Below are 22,937 nucleotides of genomic sequence, written 5' to 3'. Positions count from 1 at the left end.
TTCATTTGCAAGAAGATTGAATCCAAAGTGATTCAAATGAAGTACATTCAGTCAGCTTACCAAGTCCCAGATCTTCTTACCAAGGGTGTTGTAGGAGGAGTATTTCACCAGCTGTATTCCAAGCTGGGGATGCAGAACATCTACCTACCAGCTTGAGGGGGGGTGTCAGCCGGAGACACTTTCTTTATTTTAATCTCTGTTATTTATGTTTCTCTCTGTTATTTCTTTTTTTTCCCTTTATGCCTAATCGGCCCATTAAATGGCCCACTACGTGTAAACAGTACTCTGGTATTTAAAACCAGAAAGACCTAATGAAAGAATCAAGTTCATCCAGTTCGGGAGTTCTCTTCCTAGGGTTTCGTACTATGAGAGAAGCTGAAGACAGAAGTTATTGGGAGCACACTATTGTTCACATTCTCACCCATATTCTTCTCTACAACCTGAACTAGGGGGCATTATTACTACAATGTAAAATAACCTAAAGTTGGCTTGGACAATGATGTTCTGACATATGGGCAACACATGGAACATGTCTATCCACAATTACATATTCATTTACATCCCTCAGTTATTTAGCAAGTAGCATCATCATTCACCCACTACTTCTGGCATTATGTGAGGAGAAAGCAGTAATATAAATTAGAAATAATTTTCTTTCCACAACTACAATCACAACGCCAATTAAATAAAAGTAGACCACGTCTCTGTCAAATTTTAAATTATTCTAGCATCTAGCGCCTTTGTATTTATTGCAAAAGAGCTGGCCTTTTAGATTCCTCCACATCGGCAAAATAATTGTATTTAATAAAAAAGATCACCATTATAGCTCAAGTCACGTAATCATTATGACACCTTCAATTGCTATCTCAGAAAATTTATATCATGATAACATGTCAATAAAGTCATTTTGTGCCAAATTTTATTATATATGCTTGATGTTTCCATGGTAATTCATAAGTTATCACATTCTGTGATGGCATTATCTAAAATTCAACGACATGTGATAGGACAGGGAACAGGAAAAACTACTTGTCAAACTTCATTTCATGACTAATCATCTGTCCCGCCACATCTGAGATAGTTTGAACTCTATTAAGTCATAATGAATTTCATGATTACATGATTAATCTATTCAAGTTTTGTGAGTTCGATTCAGGAATTGATTGTGGTAATATGTAAATTATGTTACCTTACATAAAATAGTAAGGTTTGATTTGTTCACATTGATTTTATAGTTATGAAACACAATAGCTTGATCAGAGATGATGTTGATCACACACCATTGTTTTCACAAGCAATACTAATGAAATAAATAATCATTGTTCTTGTTGGAAGAGAAAAGAGTGTAAGATAATCAAACTAGGATCTCCACCAGAAGAACGGCATAGCATAGGCCACCATTTCTGGAGAGATATTTGAAGATAATACAATTAAACGTAAGTTTATATGTTGAATTCACTATTCATTAGTGTTGCAAGTTGAAATGGTAAAATGAAAACTAGACAGAAGCTAATTTATATAAAATTTTGGGAGAAGGCAAAATGGTAAACATTAAATTCTCCTACAGGTTCAAAGTTGGACTTAGCCTAGCTCACCAATTAAATGCATATCAATATGATCCCAGAGAAATACCCTCATCAAGCATTTCCTAGGACAATACGCTGGAAAGTAAAAGAAATATTTTATCAGCCATATTTTTGTTCAAAAGTGTATATCAAAAACCTATTTTGATATATTATAAGGTCAGCATTGGACAGCAGCTATATGAAATAGTGATAATTATTTAGCATCAAGGTGAACACCCACACAGTCTTGACATTACAAAGTGTCTGAAACGCTAAACTTAGTTATGCATACTGGGTGTTGATAATTTGCTTATTTTGACAAAGTGGGTGATGATATTAATCTGTGTTTACTTCGAGATGATCTTCATATCTAGCCGCGTTTTTATGGGATTGAATGCAGATTTAAGGAACACATTTGATGTTACAACTCATGCAATAATGTATCAAAATAAGATTTATCAACTTATGGATGAACAATGGAGATAATAATTTTACAAATGAATCAATCGCGAAAGGATTACCATCATTGTAGGCCAGAAACAAAAAATAAAAATATAGATCATGACATTAGCGACTAAAATCACCTTAATCTTGTCGGGAGAATTCCTACTTGTAAATATTGACGTGAATCATTATATACAGATTGAGGAACACAATTGATGTTATAACTCGTAATTTTTCTATTTTGATACACTTGCATATATAAACGTAGTCAAAAGATTTATCAAATATGCACCACAGCAATAAAACCAGATTTTTCAATATTTCCTTTTAAAATTTGAGATTGGGAGACATTTTAATTATAAACATAGAAAAGAGGAAAGAAAAGAGGAATACACAATAGACATCACTAGTTAATCATGTACTAATGTAAATCCAAAAACAACTACATGCGACAGTTATCACATGAACAACTATTTTAGAAGTTATGAACAATTAGAAGTTACCAACAATAGGAGTGCTGCGCCAAGATGCATTCTCTAAGAACTAGATATAGATTTTCTTTAATTTTCATCGCATAGAATAAACAATATCACATCTTACAGAATGAACCCTACTTGGTACCATGAATTGATAAAAGATCTGCGTGCTGGCCGTAATCATGTCATCATAAAAGAAAAAGATAGAGATATCAAAAATTAATATCGTACCCGACTGAGAAAAATTTTAAAAAGAGAAGGGTCAACTGATGAAATCTAGCCCAAATAAGCAAAAATAAAGTTGGACCAACAGATGAAACCTTACCTAAATAAGCAAATTCATAAAATTCAGAGTGTATCACCAAAACTGACGGAACAGCCTTGTTCAAAAGAAAGAAGGCATACCCCATTGGCTGAACCAAACTTCTAATCCACATCTTGGGAATAAAAGAAAGTGTAGCCTTCTAATCTTCATCATTCTGACTTTCATCCTTCAAAAGTTTTATCATGTCATCAATCCGGAGAATAGTGATCGCCGCCTCTGTCGCAAACTGCAATACGAGAACAAATTTGGTTTAAAATGAGGAAATACTCCAATGCCTACCTCTCCCCTGTAATCCACTGAATATATACATCCTAACCAACGTTAACAAACAGTGTCATGGAAACAAGAGACTTCAGGAAAGATATAACCTAGCAGACTCCCTCTCTATATATATATCCCTGTCCCCCCCTCTCTCTCTATCCCTCCTCCCTCTCTCTCTCTATCCCTCTCCTTCTCCCTCTCTCTATATATATATATCCCTCTGTCCCCCCCCTCTCTCTCTATTCCTCCTCCCTCTCTCTCTCTATCCCTCTCCTTCTCCCTCTCTCTATATATATATCCCTCTGTCCCTCTCTCTCTCTATCCCTCTCCTTCTCCCTCTCTCTCTCTATATATATCCCTCTGTCCCTCTCTCTCTCTCTCAATCCCTCTCCTTCTCCTCTCTCTCTCTGTATATTCTTCTGTCGCTCTCTCTCTATCCCTCTCCATTTTTCTCTGTATATATATCCCTCTGTCCCTCTCTATAAATCTATCCCTCTCCTTCTCCCTCTCTCCCTCTCTCCCTCTATATATATATATATCCCCTGTCCCTCTCTCTCTATCCCTCTCCTTCTCCCTCTCCGTCTCTCTCTATATTATATATATGTCCCCTGTCCCTCTCTCTCTATCCCTCTCCTTCTCCCTCTCCCCCTCTATATATATATATATATCCCCTGTCCCTCTCTCTCTCTCTCCCTCTCCTTCTCCGGCTCTCTCTATATATCCCTCTCTCCCTCCCCCTCTCCCCTCCCCCCCTCTCCCCCTATCTCTCTCCCCCTCCTTCTCTCTCTTTCTCTCTCTTCCTCCTCTCTCTCTATCTCCGTCTCTCCCTCCCCCTCTCTCTCTCTACTCAGAATTTGTACAACAAATTGCCCATTATCAGAAAAAGCACCTGTATTATCTTCACTTTGCTCATGGCAGGTTCTATGACTCCAGCTTCAAGGTTGTTCCGAACAGTTCCTTTGAGAAGATCTAATCCCATGCTATAATATAATAAAAAATAGAGAAAATAAGATAAAATTAGAGAGTTTTTTTAGCCCACATAGAAATTTCCGATAAAAATCAAGCCAAGAAAATATATAAGATAGGAGAAATATGGCTTAAAGAAATGATGCCTATGACACTGTTTCTCGATTTCTCCTGAAGCGCCGAATTTGACACAGAACAAGTTATGGGTTGTTGACGAGTATTGGTATCTATGCATGTAGCAAGCATCTCGATTTAATCAGGATACAAATAACAAAAAGAAAAAATAAAATCATTAGCAAAATAACGTTCATATTTTTAATATTTCCCTTTAAATAATGCAGATTGTTGGATTCATCCCTATTATCTTCATCATGCATCCAATTCTTCGATGTTCAACTTATGGTATATTACAAAGAATTCGTTATCTATGATGAATCCTTGGGGATTCTTACACAGGCGGATTATTTATGAATGGAATCTTGAAATTTCATCTTTAGTCTTTAATCTTCAAACATGATCCATTTTTCAATAATTTTTAAATTCAAAAAATCCACGAAGTATTTTATGACGTTTACCTGGAGAGGTGCTGCTTGTCCGCCTTAGTTTGAGCAGTATGATGGTAGGCTCGTAGCTTGGCGACAAGATCGGTAGAGTCCTTGGCGGCATTGACGGCCAACACCTGAAAATTATTTCTTTAAAATCCCTGAAATTTTTTTTGGAAGAAATTTTGGAAAAAAACAATAAATTTTTTTTGGAAGAAAGATAAAAACTAGAAGGTTCTCACCTTGGGAATAATTAAAAGAGATTCGGCGAATTCGGCTATGGCCAGCTGCTCCCTGGACCCGAGAGTGGTCGCGAGATTCTCCAAGTACACAGATAAGGCTGCTTCGACTGCACCACCGCCGGCGACCACCTAGACCGAGAAAGATAAATTAAAACATAAATTAAATTAAAATAGCTGATTTGCAGTTTCGAACTTGAAATACCTTCACACATTCGACCAATTGAATCAGCTCGTGGTATAAGAGAAAGAAAAGGGTATGAGATGTTGATATAGGATTTTAAATTCGAAGAGAAATTTTCAATTACATTAAAATGAAGAGAGAAATTGAAAGCTGATTTGAATGTTTTTCATTAAAATATATTCGTGCATTCGATTGCCACCGAAACCAGAGCATGGTAAAAAATAAAAAGGGAAGGGTTTGAATTATTGATTTAGGGCTGGCTTTTGACGGTTTTTAATTCGAGGTGAAAATATTCAAATTTAAAATTTAAAATTACGCTAAAATGAGAATAATAGTTGAAAAGCTGATTGAACTGTATCGGGTTAAAAATATCATCATGCGCTTGATGCCAACTGAACCAGCTTGTGGTAAAAGAAAAAATGGGAATTTTAGAGTAATTGCTATATTAAGATAAACATTGTCGGTTTAAAATTCAAAATTAAAATACTTAGGTCGATTTCTCAAAAAAAAAACTTACATTGATATAAATTAATTAAGATGAAAAATAGAATCCAGAAAAATGATTTGGCAGTTCTAATTTCAAAATTGTGATAATTTTGTTAAAATTGAAATATCCAAAAAAAGGCTGAAACAAGTACCATGTTGGATTCGAGAGTTCTCTTCACAATGCACAAGGCATCATGGATTGCACGTTCCATTTCATCAAGCATATAGTCATTTGCCCCCCTAAGTATCAAGGACACCTAAACCGAAATGGGAAAAAATAGAACTCATTAGGCTTCATTTAATTCATAAGCTTAAAGGGAGCGATTTCAAAAGTCAAAAAACCACTTACTGCGCTGTTATTCTTTGTCCCCTTCACCAGAATAACATCATCATCGGCAATTCGTTCCTCCACGACCTCATCCGCATACCCAATTGAAGCTGCGTCAAATGTTTCATCTCCTTCCATGTCAGCAAACGTGGTTACCTGAGAGTAATTAAGGAGAAGGAAATATTAGAATGCCATCTTCAGGTTAAAAAGCAATGAACATCAGTAAAACTGCATTTTTGAGATAAAATTAAACATAATCTCAAGAAAAAAAGTGAATAAACACTTCTATTTTTTAACAACTGAGGTGTGCGTGTCTCTAAATGGTTGTCGTGTACGTATCAAGAGGCTCAAAATCAAAGAATTACTTTTATTTGGAATAAAAGGTCTAACTTGAGTTAAAGAATATGCCAAAGAACCAGAAATTTATAGGAAAAAACATAAAAAATGTTGATTCAAGTTTAGGGTTCAGGGTTTAGATTTGATGGTTTAGTGCTCAGAATTTAGGGTATAGGTGCTACGAGGATAGTATCAATAGCTGATCGAACAAGCGTACCACGGAAGCAAGTTTAGGGTTCAAAGTTTAGATTTGATGAATTCGGGCTCAGAATTTAGGGTTCAGGTACTATGAAGATAATACCACAAGTTGATTGAAGAAGCAAACCACGGAAGCAAGTTTAGGGTTTAGGGCTCAGAATTTAGGGCTTAGGTACTATGAGGATAAAATCAATCGCTGATTGAACAAGCATACGATGTTCAGGGTTTAGATTCGATGCTTTTGGGTTCAGAATTTCGGGCTAAGGAACTAAGTGGATAATATCAATAGCTGATTGAACAAGCATACCACGGAAGCGCCTGTGGCCTTGGCAACATGGCGCAAATCATCTTTACGGACACGCCTCACAGCAATAGCCCCAGCCTCAACAAAGTACTGGAAAAAAAATCAGACACAATAAACAAGTAAAAGACGTCCATTAAATGAAAATAAGATCATGGTACAGGAAAATTTGCTTCTTTTTTTGAAGAAAAACAACAGTTATTATTTTTTTTTTTTGAAAAAAAGATAGGGGAGATCACACAAAGTCAGTGACCCTCCCAATTTTGAGTCCCATAACAAATGACAGAAATTTGAAATGAAAGCTTACCTTCAAAGCCATATCATCGATTCCCTTGCTGGTTAATATGACGTTAGCTCCAGTTTTCAAGATCTTCTCAATCCTTTCCTTGGTCATGTCAGATTCTCTGTGAGAACAAACGACGAAGTCATGATTCTCCAGCACAAGAGACAAATTCGCAAAGGAAAATAATAGGTCGAATTATACTAAATCAAATAATTCATTTCCAGTGAAACATGTGTCTAAAGTTTTTAATTTTTTAATCTTTTATTTCGCTCAGATTTTCCTAATTGATGAATCCTGTATCTGACCGCATAATTTTCATTGGGAAGATAGTCTGGACAAGTTAAAGAGAAAAAAGATGAAACAGAAGAAAATAAAGCAAAGAAAATAATGGAGCCAAAAAGTTAACTATAGATGATCTTCCAAGAAACATAACTTAATCGTAAAAACTGATTGGACTCACCGAAAATCTTTTAAAATAGTTATCTGGTGAGAATATTAAAAAAAATATATGACAACAACCTTTGACGTATTTTTTCAAGTTCCCTGGGGTCAGTGACGAGGACTTGGACCCCCATCTGCATTTTTGTCTTCTGAAGATTGAAATCAAGGCAGGCTATTTTAGCAGGCGCAACTCTAATGGGCATCCCTTGCGCAGCACGACCCATGTTTAAAGCATAGCCATTGAGTAAGTAGCTATCTTTTGCGCTTTTCCCATGAGCTTTGAGAATGTTAATCCCCTGAAATATTATTTGAAGAAAAGAGCCGGCATAAAAATATCATCAAAGTCAACAGAACCTGATAAAGAGGCTCTTCTAAAGTAATGCAAGAAAAAGGACGAGATACGAATTGATGAAGGGAGGGAGAGAGGAGGAACCAATAAAAGATGAAAATAGATACCAGAATAGAGAGAGAGAGAGAGATTGAACTGTGATTAAGTGTCGATTCATATTAAACAATCTAAATTCACGGTGGTAATGTTACAAAACAAATAAATGTTCAGGAATAAAGATAGCTACGGTATTTAAATGATGTGGTTTCGAGTTGCACGCCAATATCTATAGAGCGAGGTTAAGAAAAGAACCTTAATCGGATACTTGATTTCACCTCTCACATTTGTCGTCTTTACTGCCTGGACGGCATCCACGACCTGAGAAAATCAACCCGTTGAAGTCACCAAATGGAAATCAAACCAACGACTAAAAACTGGGGAATCGAACTCAAAGAATGCCATCCATCTCAGATATTAAAGAAAGAAAATGAGGATTGGATGCGTCATTCGATCAAGAGCAGGTGAAGTTGGTTTATTTCCCAAATGGCATGAAAAAAGTAATATAAGAACGAAAAAAAAATCAACGATAAGGAAAAAAACGTGATAACTGTCCGTAAGAAAAACGCATATAAGTTGCACGTGATAAAATTAAATTGACAAAAAATGGATTTTCGAGCGCGTCCACTTTACCAGATTTGCGAAGAAATCACTGTCACTGCTGATCAACTTTGACGACATGCTTGTCTTCGCACAATTGATGAGAGAGTCTCTACCAAGCTTTTCCACCTGGAAATAAAGATGAAATTCAGACAAAAAAAAACCAACGCAAAAACAAAAAAACGACACTGAAGAGGAACATAAACGATGATGAAAAATCAAGCACTCTTAAGAGTAAAAGTTATTACCTTGACAGATAGCTTCTCATCCACAAATTTGCAAGCTTCCCTCATAGCCAACTGAGATGAAATAAATCAAGAAAATTAACAAAAGGAAAACAACATTACATTAAATAACTGCAATGATGGATGTAGGGTGAATCGTGTTCCTCACCACTACACACCATTAAATAGGAAATATTTCAAAAGGGTATTAAAATGAGGGGTTGGGGCAGCGTTAAAACTCACTCTGTATCCACTAATGATGGATGTAGGGTGAATCTTGTTCCTCACTAGATCATTCGCTCTCTGTCACCGTTGAAAAATTATTAGATGAGAAAAAATAAAACGAGAACAAATAATTTTTTAATTAAATTTGAATTCGACCTTAAGGAATTCTGCCGCAACTATGACAACTGAGGTCGTGCCATCGCCGACTTCTCTATCTTGGAGTTCTGCCAACTCTACTAGAACCTGTAATCACAAAAAAAGAAATTTAGATTAGACGAAGATCAAGAATGATCTAACATAGACAAGAGGCATCTTAATCTTAGTCTCTACCTTCGCAGCAGGATGCTCAACCTCTAGCATCTTAAGAATCGTAGCACCGTCATTGGTGATTGTCACATCGCCAATATCATCAACTAACATCTAGAAAGATCAAACCACGCAAGCATGAGGCAACTTTAATCGTAAACCGATTTAGAACGGAATGAACAATAAATCTTACTAATACAGTTGTTTATCTTTGATATAATCATAAAATGGATCAGAGATACAAAACAAGCGCAATAGTACCTTGTCCAGGCCGACCGGTCCAAGAGAAGACTTCACAATATTTGCAACAGACTGACAGGCCACCACTGCGCCCAAGAACTCCAATGGAAAAAGGAAAAAAACGATCAGTAACCAGCTACCAGCACAAAAGGATCAAAGAACAAAAAAACGAAAAGATATTTTTCAAAAAAAAGTTCACATTCATAATGTTAGGTTTTCCTTCCCGAACAAAGCGTCACTACTCTCAAAAACAGAAAAACAAGTTTAAACAGCAACAAAAGGAGAAAATAGGCATAAAATCAGTGTTTTTCACCGTTCTGCGTGCGAACATCCTGTCCTGACTGTCGTTCCCCAAGAATATCAGGCGTCTGCGCCGTGATCCCCATACTAATCTCGCGTTACAACACTTATACCGCAAATCTTCAAACGAAAACCGTTCCTCACACAACCGCGAGCGCTGCAAACTTCAAATGCCGGAGAGATTGAAGAGAAGATCAAGAACTAACGAAGAAGAAGAAGAAGAAGAAGGTCGGAGCTCGCTCCGGCTGCTCGAGGAGCTTGCTTCTCTCTCTTCTCTCTCTCTAGAAAGTGCAGGCGAGGGTTTTTTATATGGCGCCGGGCGCCATGAGGTGGTGCACGTGCGGAACCCCTCCCACGTGCGACAACCTCCGCCCTAGGATTAATCAAGCAACGGCCAGGATTTCACGCGCGTGTGATTCAAATTACCCGCTCGATTTTGATCTAACAGCCCACAACGGAAGGTCTCCTGGAAGATTCTGATTCCAGAAATTTTGTTTTTTTACTGCTTTTTCAAAAAAATATTTAGTGAAAATTATTACGCGGGATAGTTATGTGTGGGTCCCATTGCCACGCGGCATACGTGAAACGGGGAAGTTAATACCTGTTTGTCCCCATTTAGTGAAATATTGGTTTCAGGTAGATGTAGATGGATTTTTTTCTTAATACTTAGGGCTAAGTGAACATGTCATGCATATGACAGGACAGAAAATACAGTTTTTTCTTTCTCTTGAAGCAAATAATGTGGGTGAGAGATAGTTATGAGCTACTTCAGATGGATGCAAAATACTATAGAGTTCCTTCATATTGTTACCCGTTATAAGATCCGTATTTCTCATTTAAAATGTGCTACTTAATGAACGAGTTATTTAGATGACATGATCAAGCAATCTTGATCGAACCCTTGATCAAGATTCTGTAGCGCAATCAAGTTTAGATCCTTGTCAAACCAAGCCCCAAATTCCCCAACAGTGTAAACATAACATGTCCTTAATAAATTCTCCTAGCCATATGCATGTTCTTCGTCTATTGAAATTAGGGCGAAGCTAGAAAGGTATCCAAAAGTCACGATAAAAATGATGATTTGTCCCCTGATATGGGATATAAACCAGGAGATAGGCTCATTTATAAAATAAATAAGAATATGTAAGAAAATATGAGGCCTCAAATTTGGCATAATTATGCTCATTTATCATTCTTCATCCTAGTGGTGGATATTAGGCCCTTGATTGAGACAAAACTTAAACCAGTAACCAAAAAATATTGACATGGATTAAACCCATGATTTCTCAGTTCCTCGAGCGAGACATATCCAGTTGTATATGTGTCTAGCCTCTAGATCAATCCGCACAATCCCTAGTAACTCAAATCCCCTCCTCCATCTTGACAGGCCTCACTACCACTCAATCATCATTGTCAGTGATCGATACAATAGGGAGGAGCAAAGGGAGAATGGAGAAGAAAGATGGGCGTTTGACAATTCTGGCCCCAATGAATTGTTTTCAACAATTTATCTTATTTATACATAATTTTTTTTCATAAACCCTTAAACTTTATGTTTTTGGCATACAGAGGACCACATTGTGTGATCCTATGTGCCCAAGTTTTCATTAATTAATAACTCTAATGGCCCAATAACTTTTATTAATTAATCAATGCCAATTAAACCCAATTGATGGTTGAGTTTTCATCGTATGGGATGTCAACCTGCACCTCATTCTCTGTATATAGAAATGAGTATATTGACATTTGTTATTGTATATGTGTCCTCCCTCGTATGTTTGGTGACCCTATAACTTAGGTCATGGTCAATTATCCAACACTAATCAGACATCCGAATTAGTACTACTGCATTGGAAAAATCATTTTATTTCGCTGCAATTTCATATGACTGGAGTTGTCTTCCTTGAATTTTCTCATCTTAGAATGGGGCCGACGATCCCATCTTAACCACTCCATTTTTTTAGAACTTCTTGATGTACCTGATCTAAGATTATTTGGATCCCGTCTTTTGTGTCTCGAGTCCAAGGACCACTTACACATTTGTGACATGAATCAACTTGAATGACAGTTTGATATAATATTGCTCGGGTACTCCTATGGATCAATTATTGTGTTAAATAGCACCCAATATCTATCATTAGTATCTATTCACTAATGTATACGAGATTGACCATACTCATCGTACAAGTAAGACAAGAAATTGTTATTCCATCCTTCTAAAGTATCATTCATACAATATGCTTTGATATCATTATCAAGTATCATTCAAACAATAATGTTTATAACTCATGATTAAGACTAGTGATCTGCGTGTTATGGTCTCATAAAATTCATGAAGTCAGATCATGATGTATCTTCTCTTCATAAGCATCACACAAGAATTATAATGCATATATACTGTGTTAATGAATATGGAATGAGATGCCAATGTGCAATTGGCTTGCACATATTTCCATCACTTGGGGGACTTGCAACAAAGCCACCTAGAAGGCATGATAAAAACCCCTGTATTCATTAAATTGGGGGAGGCAAGTCATAGTAGAAGAAGAGCAGTATTGAAATAAGCATAAGTTGCTATGTATTTGTATATTATGATATTTACTCACCCTTTCTCCTTGATGTAAATGTTACGAACGACGTCAAGGTGTAAATAACAATAGAAAAAAGGGACTATCCTAACATTTTATATTCTGTTTAATATTGTATATACCAAGATCATTATCATATAATGTAACCTTGTTTACTAATTTTAATTTTGTAAATTAACTATCAAGTAGTAAGAGCTTTGTAGTGCATACTAAAACAAGTAAAATAGATATCCTGGCACTCAAGCACACCCAAACCCCTATCCTTGGATGAGAAAATATTACATGGTAAGCAAAGGGAAATCTCATATATTATAAAAGTAATACAAATGAAGGTAGAAAAAAAGATCTGGTGGTTTGAGATTTTGTAAGGTCACATAGTCATGGAGATGACATGATTTAATGATTAGATAGATCATTAGTTCATGCATTTAGCGCTTAACATTCAAACCTTGGGTCATTACGATTGGAATTCCTTTCATCTCCTTCGTTTGGAGGTATCCCTCTTAATTTGAGTTTATTATTAGTGATCACTCCTTTTGTGAATATTTTGAGTTAAGTTGAAATATTATTGCTTCACCAAAAGAAGCAAAAACGATAGAAGTAAATTAGGCCAATTTTCTTAAACCATAAACTGTCTTTTAACAGACACATTAGTTACGATCATCTGGAGTCATAAATACACTCCAATGAGTGATTTAATTTGTTACAAAAATGGTACAAGTAAAGTCTATGAGTGGACAAGAGGCTGCATATAAACTTCAAAATTCCTGTCAATAAACTTCCAAATAAACACAGCAAAAATTAGTTACATATGAGTTAAATGTCAACTGTGCATATACTCAAGATTCAACTTTTCTGCCCTAAAATTCACATCAATACCATAGTGTAATCTTATATTTACCATTCATAAACAGGAACATGCACACACCAACACACTGACTTTGATACATCTAGCATAAATGTTTGACAAGTGCTATTTACCTCAAGATTGAATGCAATACCTTTGATTGAGGCCTTCTTCCATTTACCCTCTTCCATTATTATTTTACTCCATTAGAGGAAGGAAATTAAGTCCAATTTTTGCCATCATAAATTTGTAGTGAATGCAATACATTATAGTGAATGTACAGGCCAGTGAAAAAAGGTACAAAAAAGTAGACAGTGATCCCAATCAGTCCCCGACCCACTCGAAAAGGAAAAATAAAATATTATCACATTACAATCGACCTTAGACTAATTTCTCAATCATTAACCTTTAACAATGCTGGTTTTACTTTCATCATCGGCAAGAAATTATAGAACCGCAAAAGAGGCAAGTTACAAGGAAATAGAACAGGGGGAGAGAGATAGAGGATAAGAGAGTAATAAGAGTTATCTATTTAATACTAAAAAAATACCATCCTTTCTCCTCCAACCCAAGAGAGAGAAAGAGATAAAGTTAGAGAGAGAAAAAATGTGGAAAAGATTAATCAAGAGAGGAGTTGTGTGTTTGAGAGAGAAAAAAGTGAGGGAGAGAGAGATAGCTAGAGAGAGAGATAAAGTGTGTAAGAGAAAATGATAGCGTGTAAGAGAGAGATAAAGGGAAAAAGACACATTGTGTGAGAGAGAGTGCGGAGAGAGAAATGAAGAGAGAGAGATAAGTGTAAGATAAAATAAGAGAGATAAAGTTTGTAAGAGAGAGAACGTGAGAGAGAGATATAAAGTAATACTGTAGTTCATTCATACTTGTCCCTTATGCTTCTTATCTCTCTTGATCCCCCTACGGCCGATGAGTCAGCCATAACATGGCATGAAAAAAACCTGTTTTCTCAACCAAACTAAGAGGGAAGAGGAGAGAGATTAGCAAATGGAGATAGAGAAGTGAAAGATGAAGAGAGAGAGATAGATGTTACATGATGAGTGGTCTAGATAATCTTATTTCTAATATCTTCTAGTTTCTTCAAGATCTCCCCGGGAGTTCTGTCTAGCTCATCTGCGATCTTCCTCTGTAATTCAGGGGTCAAAGAGGGAAACTGCTCGCACAGATCTCCGTCTATTACATCCTGCACAAAATTTACAATAGTTATAATATCTTTTCTTCTCAATCAAACCTTCATTCTAACAATTTTAACCATTTGTAATAATCATTATTCTTGATTTGATTCCGAATGATTTTTTTTTTGAAGAAAGATTTGATTCCGAATGATATCATACCAAAAGATAGCAGACGATAATTTGATTTCAGCAAAAAAAATTAAAGTACTTGTTTTGTTAAGAAAATGTTTACGAGCCAAAAATAGTCACTCCCTCAATACTTATTTTTTGCAGCAATAAAACATAGCAGGTGGTTTTTCAGGAAGACAAGGGTTGACTTGGATAAAATTTTAGTGACTGAAGGAATCTTATGAACTCAAACTTCTATTTTAAGAAACGCTAACCAATTTTTTTGAGTGTTCAATCCATTTAAAGGATAACATTTTTTTTGCAAGAAAGCACGAGGCAATTAAATCTTAAAATCGTTTTTGTGCCAAAAAAAGAAGTTAACTCCACCACTACGCTTTCAGCCATAGGATTGAACATTCTTCAGGAACATAAACTACTTAGACAAAAAAAAGGTTGGAAACACCAAAATATTGCCACAGAAGGAAATAAAAACCAATGCCAAAAAATTGTTCCAATCGCATATGCTTTTACGAATTAAGAAATATGAAGTTTGACTGTTTTTTAGCCAAAAAATTCATTAAAGAGATAAAAATTGAAATAATGATAAAGTACCACGGATGAAAGTAGAGAGACCTATTCCGAATAACAGCTTTAATCACAAAGATCTTACGAATTGAGAAGTATGGAACTTGGTTGCCCTTGAAGTAAAAAATTAAAAAAAAATAAAAAAATAAAAGAAAGTGAGAGGGATTATTACCTTAACAGGAAAGTAAGCAGACCTATAGGACATATGATCCCTGCCACACAATGGGGGGTGCTCTTGTCGCAAGTGCATCTCCAAATGAGAGAAAAAGTCAACATCCTCTCTGGAGGTGAACGGAAGCATAGCCCCGAGGCTGCCCATCACTGTGCCGTAGATCACGCACTCGCCCCCGCCCGGAATCAGCGAAGCTTTCTGCAAGCAGGTGATCACGTCACCTACATGGAACTGCACAATCTCTTCCACCTTGTTGGGAGCCCCATTGAGCTTTCCTTGCTCCCACTTGATCTTGCCGCCCGTTGGATCTTCCTCGATCTCGTCCGACACGTCCTGCGGCAGCCGGGCAAAGAAGATGTTTCCAAACTTGTCGGCACCGGCCACGGTGTCGAAGTCGATGTGATGGGCAGCCGTCAGCCACCTTGGCACGCAGTCATCAGCAAAGATGTACAGCTGGTTCTCATCTCTCCGGTACTTGCAGTAATGGAATGACTGTGTCGGAGGAACAGGGTTTAGGGTTTAAGTGAGATCATTAAGGAGAAAATTTAAGTGAGGCAGTCATAAATTGTGAGTAACCAAATACATTAAAGTAACTAAGAAAATAATTTACAAGCCAGAACGCTACAATTTCTAAGTTACTGAAAACTGGTCTTGGGCATTCCGGTACTTGCAGTAATGAAAATATTGGGTTGGAAGAGCAGGGTTTAGGGTTTAAGTGAGATCATTATGGAGAAAACTTAAGTGAGGCAGTCATAAATTGTGAATAACCAAATACATTAAAGTAACTAAGAAAATAATTTATAAGCCCGAAAGCAATAATTTTTATGTAACTGAAAACTAGTCTTCGGCCTTCCAGTACTTGGAGTAATGAAAAATAGTTCAAAAAAAAAAACTTGCAGTAATGAAAAATAGTGTGTTGGAAGAGCAGGGTTTAGGGTTTAAGTGAGATCATTATGAAGAAAATTTAAGTGAGGCAGTCATAAATTGTGAGTAGCTAGATACATTATAATAACTAAGAAAATAATTTATAAGCCCGAAAGCAATAATTTCTAAGTTAATTAAAACTGGTCTTTGGCCTTCGGTACTTGCAGTAATGAAAATAGTTTTTTTTTTTGAAATAATGCAGTAATGAAAATAGTGTAATGGAAGAGCAGGTTTAGGGTTTAGTGGTCATTACGAACAATATCTCCTTGTTATGTGATAATTCTTTTTAGAAGAAATCAAATATTATAATGAAACATCGTGGTGATTTTTTTTTTTGAATAAAAAAAAAAAAAACCTATTAGAGACAGAGTAACATGACAGTGTAAGAAAAGGAAAATTTTACAGGTACACAGGAAAAACACAATAGATAGTTATACCTCAGACAAAACAAGAAAACTCCATAAAAGTTTCATTAGTGGACGAAAAAAAAATTGAAAAAAGATAAATTTGTTTCCATTTGTTGAAAAAAAGACGAAAAAAAATTAGGACAAAGAGAAAATAAGGTCACCTCTTGAATATCGCCCACGTAAATCCTGTCTCTATAGGTGTGAATGGACATGAGAGTATTGGGAAACAGCTTGTTTTCACACTTCCTTAACAGTCTCTTCTTCCCAAGGTCATACAGCCTAAGGACTGAGCCAATTCCAGCAAGCAGCCTCCCCTGGAACTGGCTCAAGGCAAGAGGAACCCCTTCCACCTGCGTCTTATGCAGCAACTCAAGGCTCTTCCCTTCACCAACAAACCTATAAATGTGAATATAACCTGCAACGATACTCTTCTTGGGGAAAAACTGCAACCCTTTTGCAGTCCCAACAGCCAGCAGCGTCCCATGTTCCTTATCGTTGAAATTCACAGTGCAAACACTGAACGCTGCTTCATTATCCTGAAGCTCTAGCAACGACGTCGTCTCGCCCGTCCTCGGGTCAAGCACCCTAATGCAAGACACCCATCTCTCCGATCCCGCCTTGGGGTAACCGTACTGCTCGTCGGAGAGCGGGTCTCTCTCTTCGTCATTGTCTCCGCCGCCGCCGCCGTTCTCCATCTGATTGCCATTATTCATGCCTGATCCACCGGCCTCAAAGAAGACTTTCTTGTTTTCCTCTCTCTCATGTGCAGTGAAAGCCCCCTGGTCACTCTCAATTATCACCAGATGCTTCTTCTTTGGAGCAAGCACAAACTTCCTCGGCGTGTACCGGAGAGGAACGACAGTCTCATTGAAAGTCTCTCCCAGTCGCTCGATGGTGAACACCCTCAGCGCGTCCCCGGCGACGGCAACCACGCCTTCGGCGCACTGATCTGAGGAGAAAGAAGAGGCAAACTCAAGTGTCTCATACGAAAGCGGGGTCAGCAGGAATCGGCCCTGGTGAATGTATCCGAGCCACGGCCGGCTCGACAAGCAGAGCATCGCCTGGCGGCCCCTGACCATCGCCGAGAAGAGCTTCGGCGGCTTCAAACCGAGGAACCGAGACCGAGTATCGGACAATTGACCCGTGACCATGTCCACCACAGTCCTGAACAGCACCCCATTCTGTAGACCAGCATTGAGGAAAACACTGGCAGGGTGATCAGCCCCATCCTCTCCCCCCGTCGACGCCTTAACCTCCAACAAGAGCAGAGACTCGGGCGGCGACGACACGCTCTGAACGCTCAGTATCTGCATGCAGTCATCCGGGTCAAGAGACAGAATTCTGATGGTGTTGTCGTAGGAGCCGACGGCGAGGAATCGAGATCTCTGCCGGCCTTCGGGCACGGGGGCGATGTCGAGGCAAGCTACGTCGCCGGGCATCTCGTGCTTCTCCACCTCCATCAGCTGCCCTGTAATGTCCATCTCAAAGTAGATGAGCTCCCCCCCACTGAGGGCAATCACAACCTGCTGCCTGTTTGATCCCACTTTGACAACGGTCTTCTTCCCCGGAGTCTTCCACTCGTTGATGCGGCCGTCTTCCCGGATGTGCCTGATCCCATTCGGGTGGACCTGCATCAGTGAATCCTCCCCGACAAGCGAGACGGCGAGGGACGGCGTCGTGTCGAGGAACCCGCTGTCGCTGACCTCTTCCACAGTCTCACCAATGGAGAGCACAAGCGTGGCATTGGCGAAGGAGACGACGATGTAAGCGTCGAACTCGTCCCCGACGTTCTTCTTCACGGTCCAGACGGCGCTCGGCGTGCCCGGCAGCTGCGACACGGCCATCTCGCTGATGGCGAGGCCGGGCCGGAGGATCCGGAGTGAAGAGCGAGGGCCTCTGCCGCAGAGAGCAAAGACCTGGGGAGTCTCCTCCTCAAACAAGTTGAAGACTTTCAAATCCATGATGGGCATCAAGCTCTCCACCTGGTCAATCCTCAGTAAGTTCTTCAGAGGCCGTGGCTGGAAGAACACGGGCTGGAACCCCTCCTCCGTCTCCATGAGCGTCGTCGACGAGGCTTCCACGTCGGGCCCGTCCCCAATTGCCTGAAACTGATACAAAGCGTGGTTCCCAAACTCGGAGGCCGCGAAGAGGAAACCTGTTCTGAGCACACACATGGCCGAGGTGACCGGAATTGTGTCAAAGTACTTGATCTTGAGCTCCTTGACGCGCTCCCCGGCTTCGTGGTCGAGCGTCGCCTTGAAGATATCGCCGTACTCGGTCTGCAAGAGGAAGAAGAAGAGGCTCTTCTGGCGGTGCGTGGCGGCGGAGACGATGAGCACGCCGCGCTCCGCCGGGAGGTCCTCGCGGCGGGGGATGACGGCGCGCACGTCGGGGTGGCCCTGGTTCTTGTAGATGACGAAGTTCTCGGCGCAGACGAGCACGCCGCCGGGCCCGTCCCCGCCGCCCGGCACCGTGACGAGCAGGTTCGCGCCGTTGTCCACCGGCTCGGACCACTTCCTCGACACGTGGTTCAGCCCCAGGTCGAGCTCGTAGAAGGTCAGGTGCTTCTGGGCGTCCGCCGCCGCCTGCCCGGTCGGGTCCTGGTCGGCCTCGCCGTAGTCGAGCTCCACGGCGGCGAAGACCGGGTTGTCGAAGCCGCAGTCGACGCCGGCCGCCGCGTAGCAGACGACGTGGCTCTTGTGGGCTTCCAGCGGGGACGAGATGGTGAGGCGGGCCGCCGCGTCGCGGTTGAGCACGTAGACGAGCTTCTGCTTCTCGCAGGCGGCGATCATCACGGCCCGACCCTTCGGGTCGACGGCGAGGAACTCCCCCGGGACGATGCGGCGGCAGCCGGACTTGCCGAAGGTCTCCTGGTGGACCTTGTCGAAGCGGGCGGCAGCGACGTTGTACTCGAGGATGACGATGCGGCCGGAGTCCGAGCCCACGACGAGGTAGTCCTTGTGCGAGCCGGTGAGGCGGAATTGGGCCAGCGACCGGACCGCGCCGAAGACGTCGACCGAGTGGAGGACCTGCAGGCGGCCCGAGTCGTCGGGTCGGAGGAGCTCGAGGGTCTTGCCGCGGGCCACGACGATCTCCTGGGTCTTCCCTCCCACGAAGCTGCCATTGACGGCGCAGACCACGCCCGTCGCGCGCTGAAGGGTAAGGCTGTAGAGGTACATGCTGCCCGACGACCCCCGCGCTTGTCCGGTTCAAGCGCCGGAGAGGAGCTCGGAGGGGCTCGGAGGAGCTGGGGGGAAGGGGAAATCAATGGCGGAAGACGGGGTTTTGGGGGAAGATCGGCACTTGATTCTTCTTCTAAGCGAGATTTCTCCGCTAGGGTGGGCTCGGAGGAAGGGGAAATCAATGGCGGAAGAAGGGTTTTGGGGGAAGATTGGCGCTTGGTTCTTCTTCCTCGAGAGATTTCTCCGATAGGGTGAGCTCCGAGGCAGGGGAAATCAATGGCGGAAGACGGGTTTTGGGGAAGATCGACGCTTGGTTCTTCTTTTTGCGAGATTTCTCCGCTAGGGTTTCTCCCCGGTCGAAGAACAGGGGTTTCTCTCCCTCGGAGAAGAGAGTGAAGGGAAGAAAAGAGAGGGAGTTTAAATAGCTGTAGTTTATTTTTTTGTTTTTTTTTGTTTTAGGTTGGGTGGGGGCTGGATTTATTGAAGGAATGCTGAAATGTTTTTTTTATTTTTTCTTCATTGAGTTTCTGGGATCAGTAGTTTGGATTAAATGTTTTATAATTTTGCTTAATTGAGTTTCAAGAGGTAGTAGTTTGGATTAAATGTTTTATAATTTTCTTAATTAAGTTTCTGGGAGTAGTAGTTTGGAATAAATATTTTACATTTTTCTTAATTAAGTTTCTGGGAGTAGTACTTTGGAATAAATGTTTTATATTTTTCTTAATTAAGTTTCCGGGAGCAGAAGTTTGAAGTAAATGTTTTACATTTTTCTTAATTAAGTTTTTGAGAGTGGTATTTTGGAATAAATGTTTTACATTTTTCTTAATTAAGTTTCTGGGAGTAGTACTTTGGAATAAATGTTTTACATTTTTCTTAATTAAGTTTCTGGGAGCAGTACTTTGGAATAAATGTTTTACATTTTTCTTAATTAAGTTTCTGGGAGTAGTACTTTGGAATAAATGTTTTACATTTTTCTTAATTAAGTAAGAGGAAGTACTTTGGAATAGTTTTTTTATATTTTTCTTAATTAAGTAAGAGGAAGTACTTTGGAATAAATGTTTTACATTTTTCTTAATTAAGTAAGAGGAAGTACTTTGGAATAAATGTTTTATATTTTCTTAATTAAGTCGGAAGAAGTACTTTGGAATAAATGTTTTATTTTTTCTAAATTAACTTTCTGGGATCAGTAAATGTTTTCATTAATATTTTGGAATAAAAAGGTTTTTTAATATTTTCCTTAATTAAGTTTCTGGGAGCAGTAGTTTGGAATTAATGTATTATAGCGCATAATAGCGCTAAAGCCAGGGAGCAGCTGCTAAGCACAATCATGGAAGCGTGCAAAGTACACAAGAAGGGCCTGACAAAGTGAGCCCAAGGGCCCACAATCTGGAGAATGTATTGAAGAGTGCACGAGAAGAGGGTGTTTTTTTAGTCACCATAAAATTGTGTTTGACATGTGTGTATCAAAAATATTTCTTAACTCCTCAAATTTGGGATTAACTATATTCTTCTCCTAGTCATAGGTAGGACATGCCCACAAGAGAAGAGAAAGATCATGGCGAATTAGGTCAGGATCTTAAGAAAAGAAGAAGATTAAATGATTGAGCTTGGAGCTGACTTAGGCCAAAGACCGAGTCATGACAGACCATTTTATAAATGGCCATCTAATCTTGACCATCCAATATCCTTTTGGAAGATCATCCAATAACCTTTTTTTGTTTTTTTGGCTTTGGTGTTTGTAGGCTATGATTGGCCAAGAGGCCAACAAGGATGGGGGGTGGGTGTCACACTAATAAAAAATCAAAATGGGTTCTACTGATGATGTGGTTGACGTGGCACTGACGTGGTTAAAGGGGTTACACCAAAAGAAAGGGAGTTTAAATAGCCGTAGTTTTTTTTTAGGTGGGGGGGGGGGGCTGGATTCGTTGAAGAAATGCTAAACTGTTTTCTATTCTTCTTAATTGAGTTTTTGGGATCAGTAGTTTGGAGTAAATGTTTTATATTTTTCTTAATAAAGTTTCTGGGGCGAAATAATTTGGACTGAATGTCTTGCATTTTTCTTAAGTAAGCTTTTGGGAGCAGTAGTTTGGAATATTTTTTTAATTTATTTCTTAATTAAGTTTATAGAAGAAATAGTTTGGAATAGATCTTTTATATTTTTCTTAATTAGGTTTCTGGGATCAGTAGCTTGGAATAATTTTTTTCATATTTTTCTTAATTAAGTTTCTTGGAGAACTAGTTTGGAATAAATGTATTATATATTTCTCAATTATGTTTCTTGGAACACTAGTTTGGAATATATGTTTTTTACATTTTTCTTAATTAAGTTTCTGGGAACAGTAGTTTAGAATAAATTTATTATATTTTTCTTAATTAGGTTTTAGGGAGGACTAGTTTGGAAAGTTAGATGTCGTATAACTAATAAAAGGATGCTCAAAATTATTTTTTTATTCATGTTCTGAAAAATTATTCAAAATTTATTTTACTTTATAATTTATGCTTCCTTGTTTACAATGAATTTTCCAAAATATGGAGATTGGATACCAAATCTAAGCAGCTTACCTTGTTGTGGTTCTTCTTTGGTGCACTAAATATATATCATAATAATAGGCTTCACTAGTGTGTGTATGAACATACCTAAGACACTCTAATGAACACTGAGATCATTAAAGTTTAAACGAGACGAGGGATTGATTATCTAATTTTATTTAAAATAACTAAAAAATAGCATGCAATTTTTTTATACCTATATAGATTGGCTCCTATATGGTTCAATTTGCCTTGAACCCAATCAAACAAATTATTTTGAAAATTATAGATGTAGTAACACAAACTTGTGTAGGTACTACTTGAATAATATGTCAAAACAAGTCCCCTTTATCGACACAAATTATTTAATGACATTTAACATTATTTGGATGTATTCCAAATATCTAAGCTAAAAAAATCTTTACATAACTATATGTGGCAGGTATGACAATATTAGATGATATAATATATTCATACAATGCTCGCCCGACGATTATAAGAATTTCCATTAAAATATACTATGACTAAATTAATTTTGATGATATCATAATACAAAAATCAATTCTTGAAACGTATCTTCTAAATATTCATGTTAAAAGGAGATACTTGAATAGAATAACACGATCAAGTCCTACTCATACGATGAGCATGGCTGATAAGGACATAATGGGTGCTCCTTGGGGAAAGAGTTCCTTAAAATGATATATATGAATCCCTGAATGTATTATGTCTAAGTACCAATAAAGTAGTTCT

General features: G+C 38.9%; 2 protein-coding genes across 2 annotated transcripts; both read right to left on the bottom strand.

Annotated features, from left to right (window-relative positions):
* Positions 1–2,786: 2,786 nt before the first annotated feature.
* On the bottom strand, positions 2,787–9,949 carry TCP-1 (T-complex protein 1 alpha subunit). Its single transcript, XM_078587512.1, has 17 exons — positions 9,669–9,949; positions 9,377–9,441; positions 9,140–9,229; positions 8,966–9,052; positions 8,828–8,887; positions 8,609–8,659; positions 8,394–8,489; positions 8,016–8,081; positions 7,454–7,671; positions 6,959–7,055; positions 6,658–6,744; positions 5,838–5,972; positions 5,641–5,745; positions 4,822–4,950; positions 4,613–4,716; positions 3,961–4,051; positions 2,787–3,036 (listed from the first exon to the last, which is right to left on the bottom strand). Exons 1-17 carry the CDS (start codon positions 9,739–9,741, stop codon positions 2,950–2,952), a joined length of 1,641 nt encoding a protein of 546 aa, XP_078443638.1. The 5' UTR covers positions 9,742–9,949; the 3' UTR covers positions 2,787–2,949.
* Positions 9,950–14,033: 4,084 nt separating this feature from the next.
* On the bottom strand, positions 14,034–20,030 carry LOC144713337 (spliceosome-associated protein 130 A). Its single transcript, XM_078587924.1, has 3 exons — positions 16,635–20,030; positions 15,143–15,634; positions 14,034–14,285 (listed from the first exon to the last, which is right to left on the bottom strand). The coding sequence occupies exons 1-3, from the start codon at positions 19,650–19,652 to the stop codon at positions 14,148–14,150; spliced, it is 3,648 nt and encodes a 1,215-aa protein (XP_078444050.1). The 5' UTR covers positions 19,653–20,030; the 3' UTR covers positions 14,034–14,147.
* Positions 20,031–22,937: the final 2,907 nt, after the last annotated feature.

This window comes from Wolffia australiana, chromosome 15 (assembly GCF_029677425.1).
Source record: "Wolffia australiana isolate 7733 chromosome 15, ASM2967742v1".
In the NCBI taxonomy this organism is placed as follows: Eukaryota; Viridiplantae; Streptophyta; class Magnoliopsida; order Alismatales; family Araceae; genus Wolffia; species Wolffia australiana.
This window is presented reverse-complemented; position numbering and strand designations above follow the sequence as displayed.

What these genes read in the sequence shown, in the direction of transcription:
- TCP-1 (XM_078587512.1), bottom strand. Translation starts at nt 9,741, where the DNA reads ATGGGGATCACGGCGCAGACGCCTGATATTCTTGGGGAACGACAGTCA. An exon ending in CTTGAAAAAATACGTCAAAG is followed by an intron (nt 7,056 to 7,453) that starts GTTGTTGTCATA and finishes TTGTTCTCACAG; the next exon opens with AGAATCTGACATGACCAAGG. An exon ending in TCGATGATATGGCTTTGAAG is followed by an intron (nt 6,745 to 6,958) that starts GTAAGCTTTCAT and finishes TTTTTTTTCCAG; the next exon opens with TACTTTGTTGAGGCTGGGGC.
- LOC144713337 (XM_078587924.1), bottom strand. Translation starts at nt 19,652, where the DNA reads ATGTACCTCTACAGCCTTACCCTTCAGCGCGCGACGGGCGTGGTCTGC. An exon ending in ACGTGGGCGATATTCAAGAG is followed by an intron (nt 15,635 to 16,634) that starts GTGACCTTATTT and finishes CCTCCGACACAG; the next exon opens with TCATTCCATTACTGCAAGTA. An exon ending in CTGCTTACTTTCCTGTTAAG is followed by an intron (nt 14,286 to 15,142) that starts GTAATAATCCCT and finishes AATTTTGTGCAG; the next exon opens with GATGTAATAGACGGAGATCT.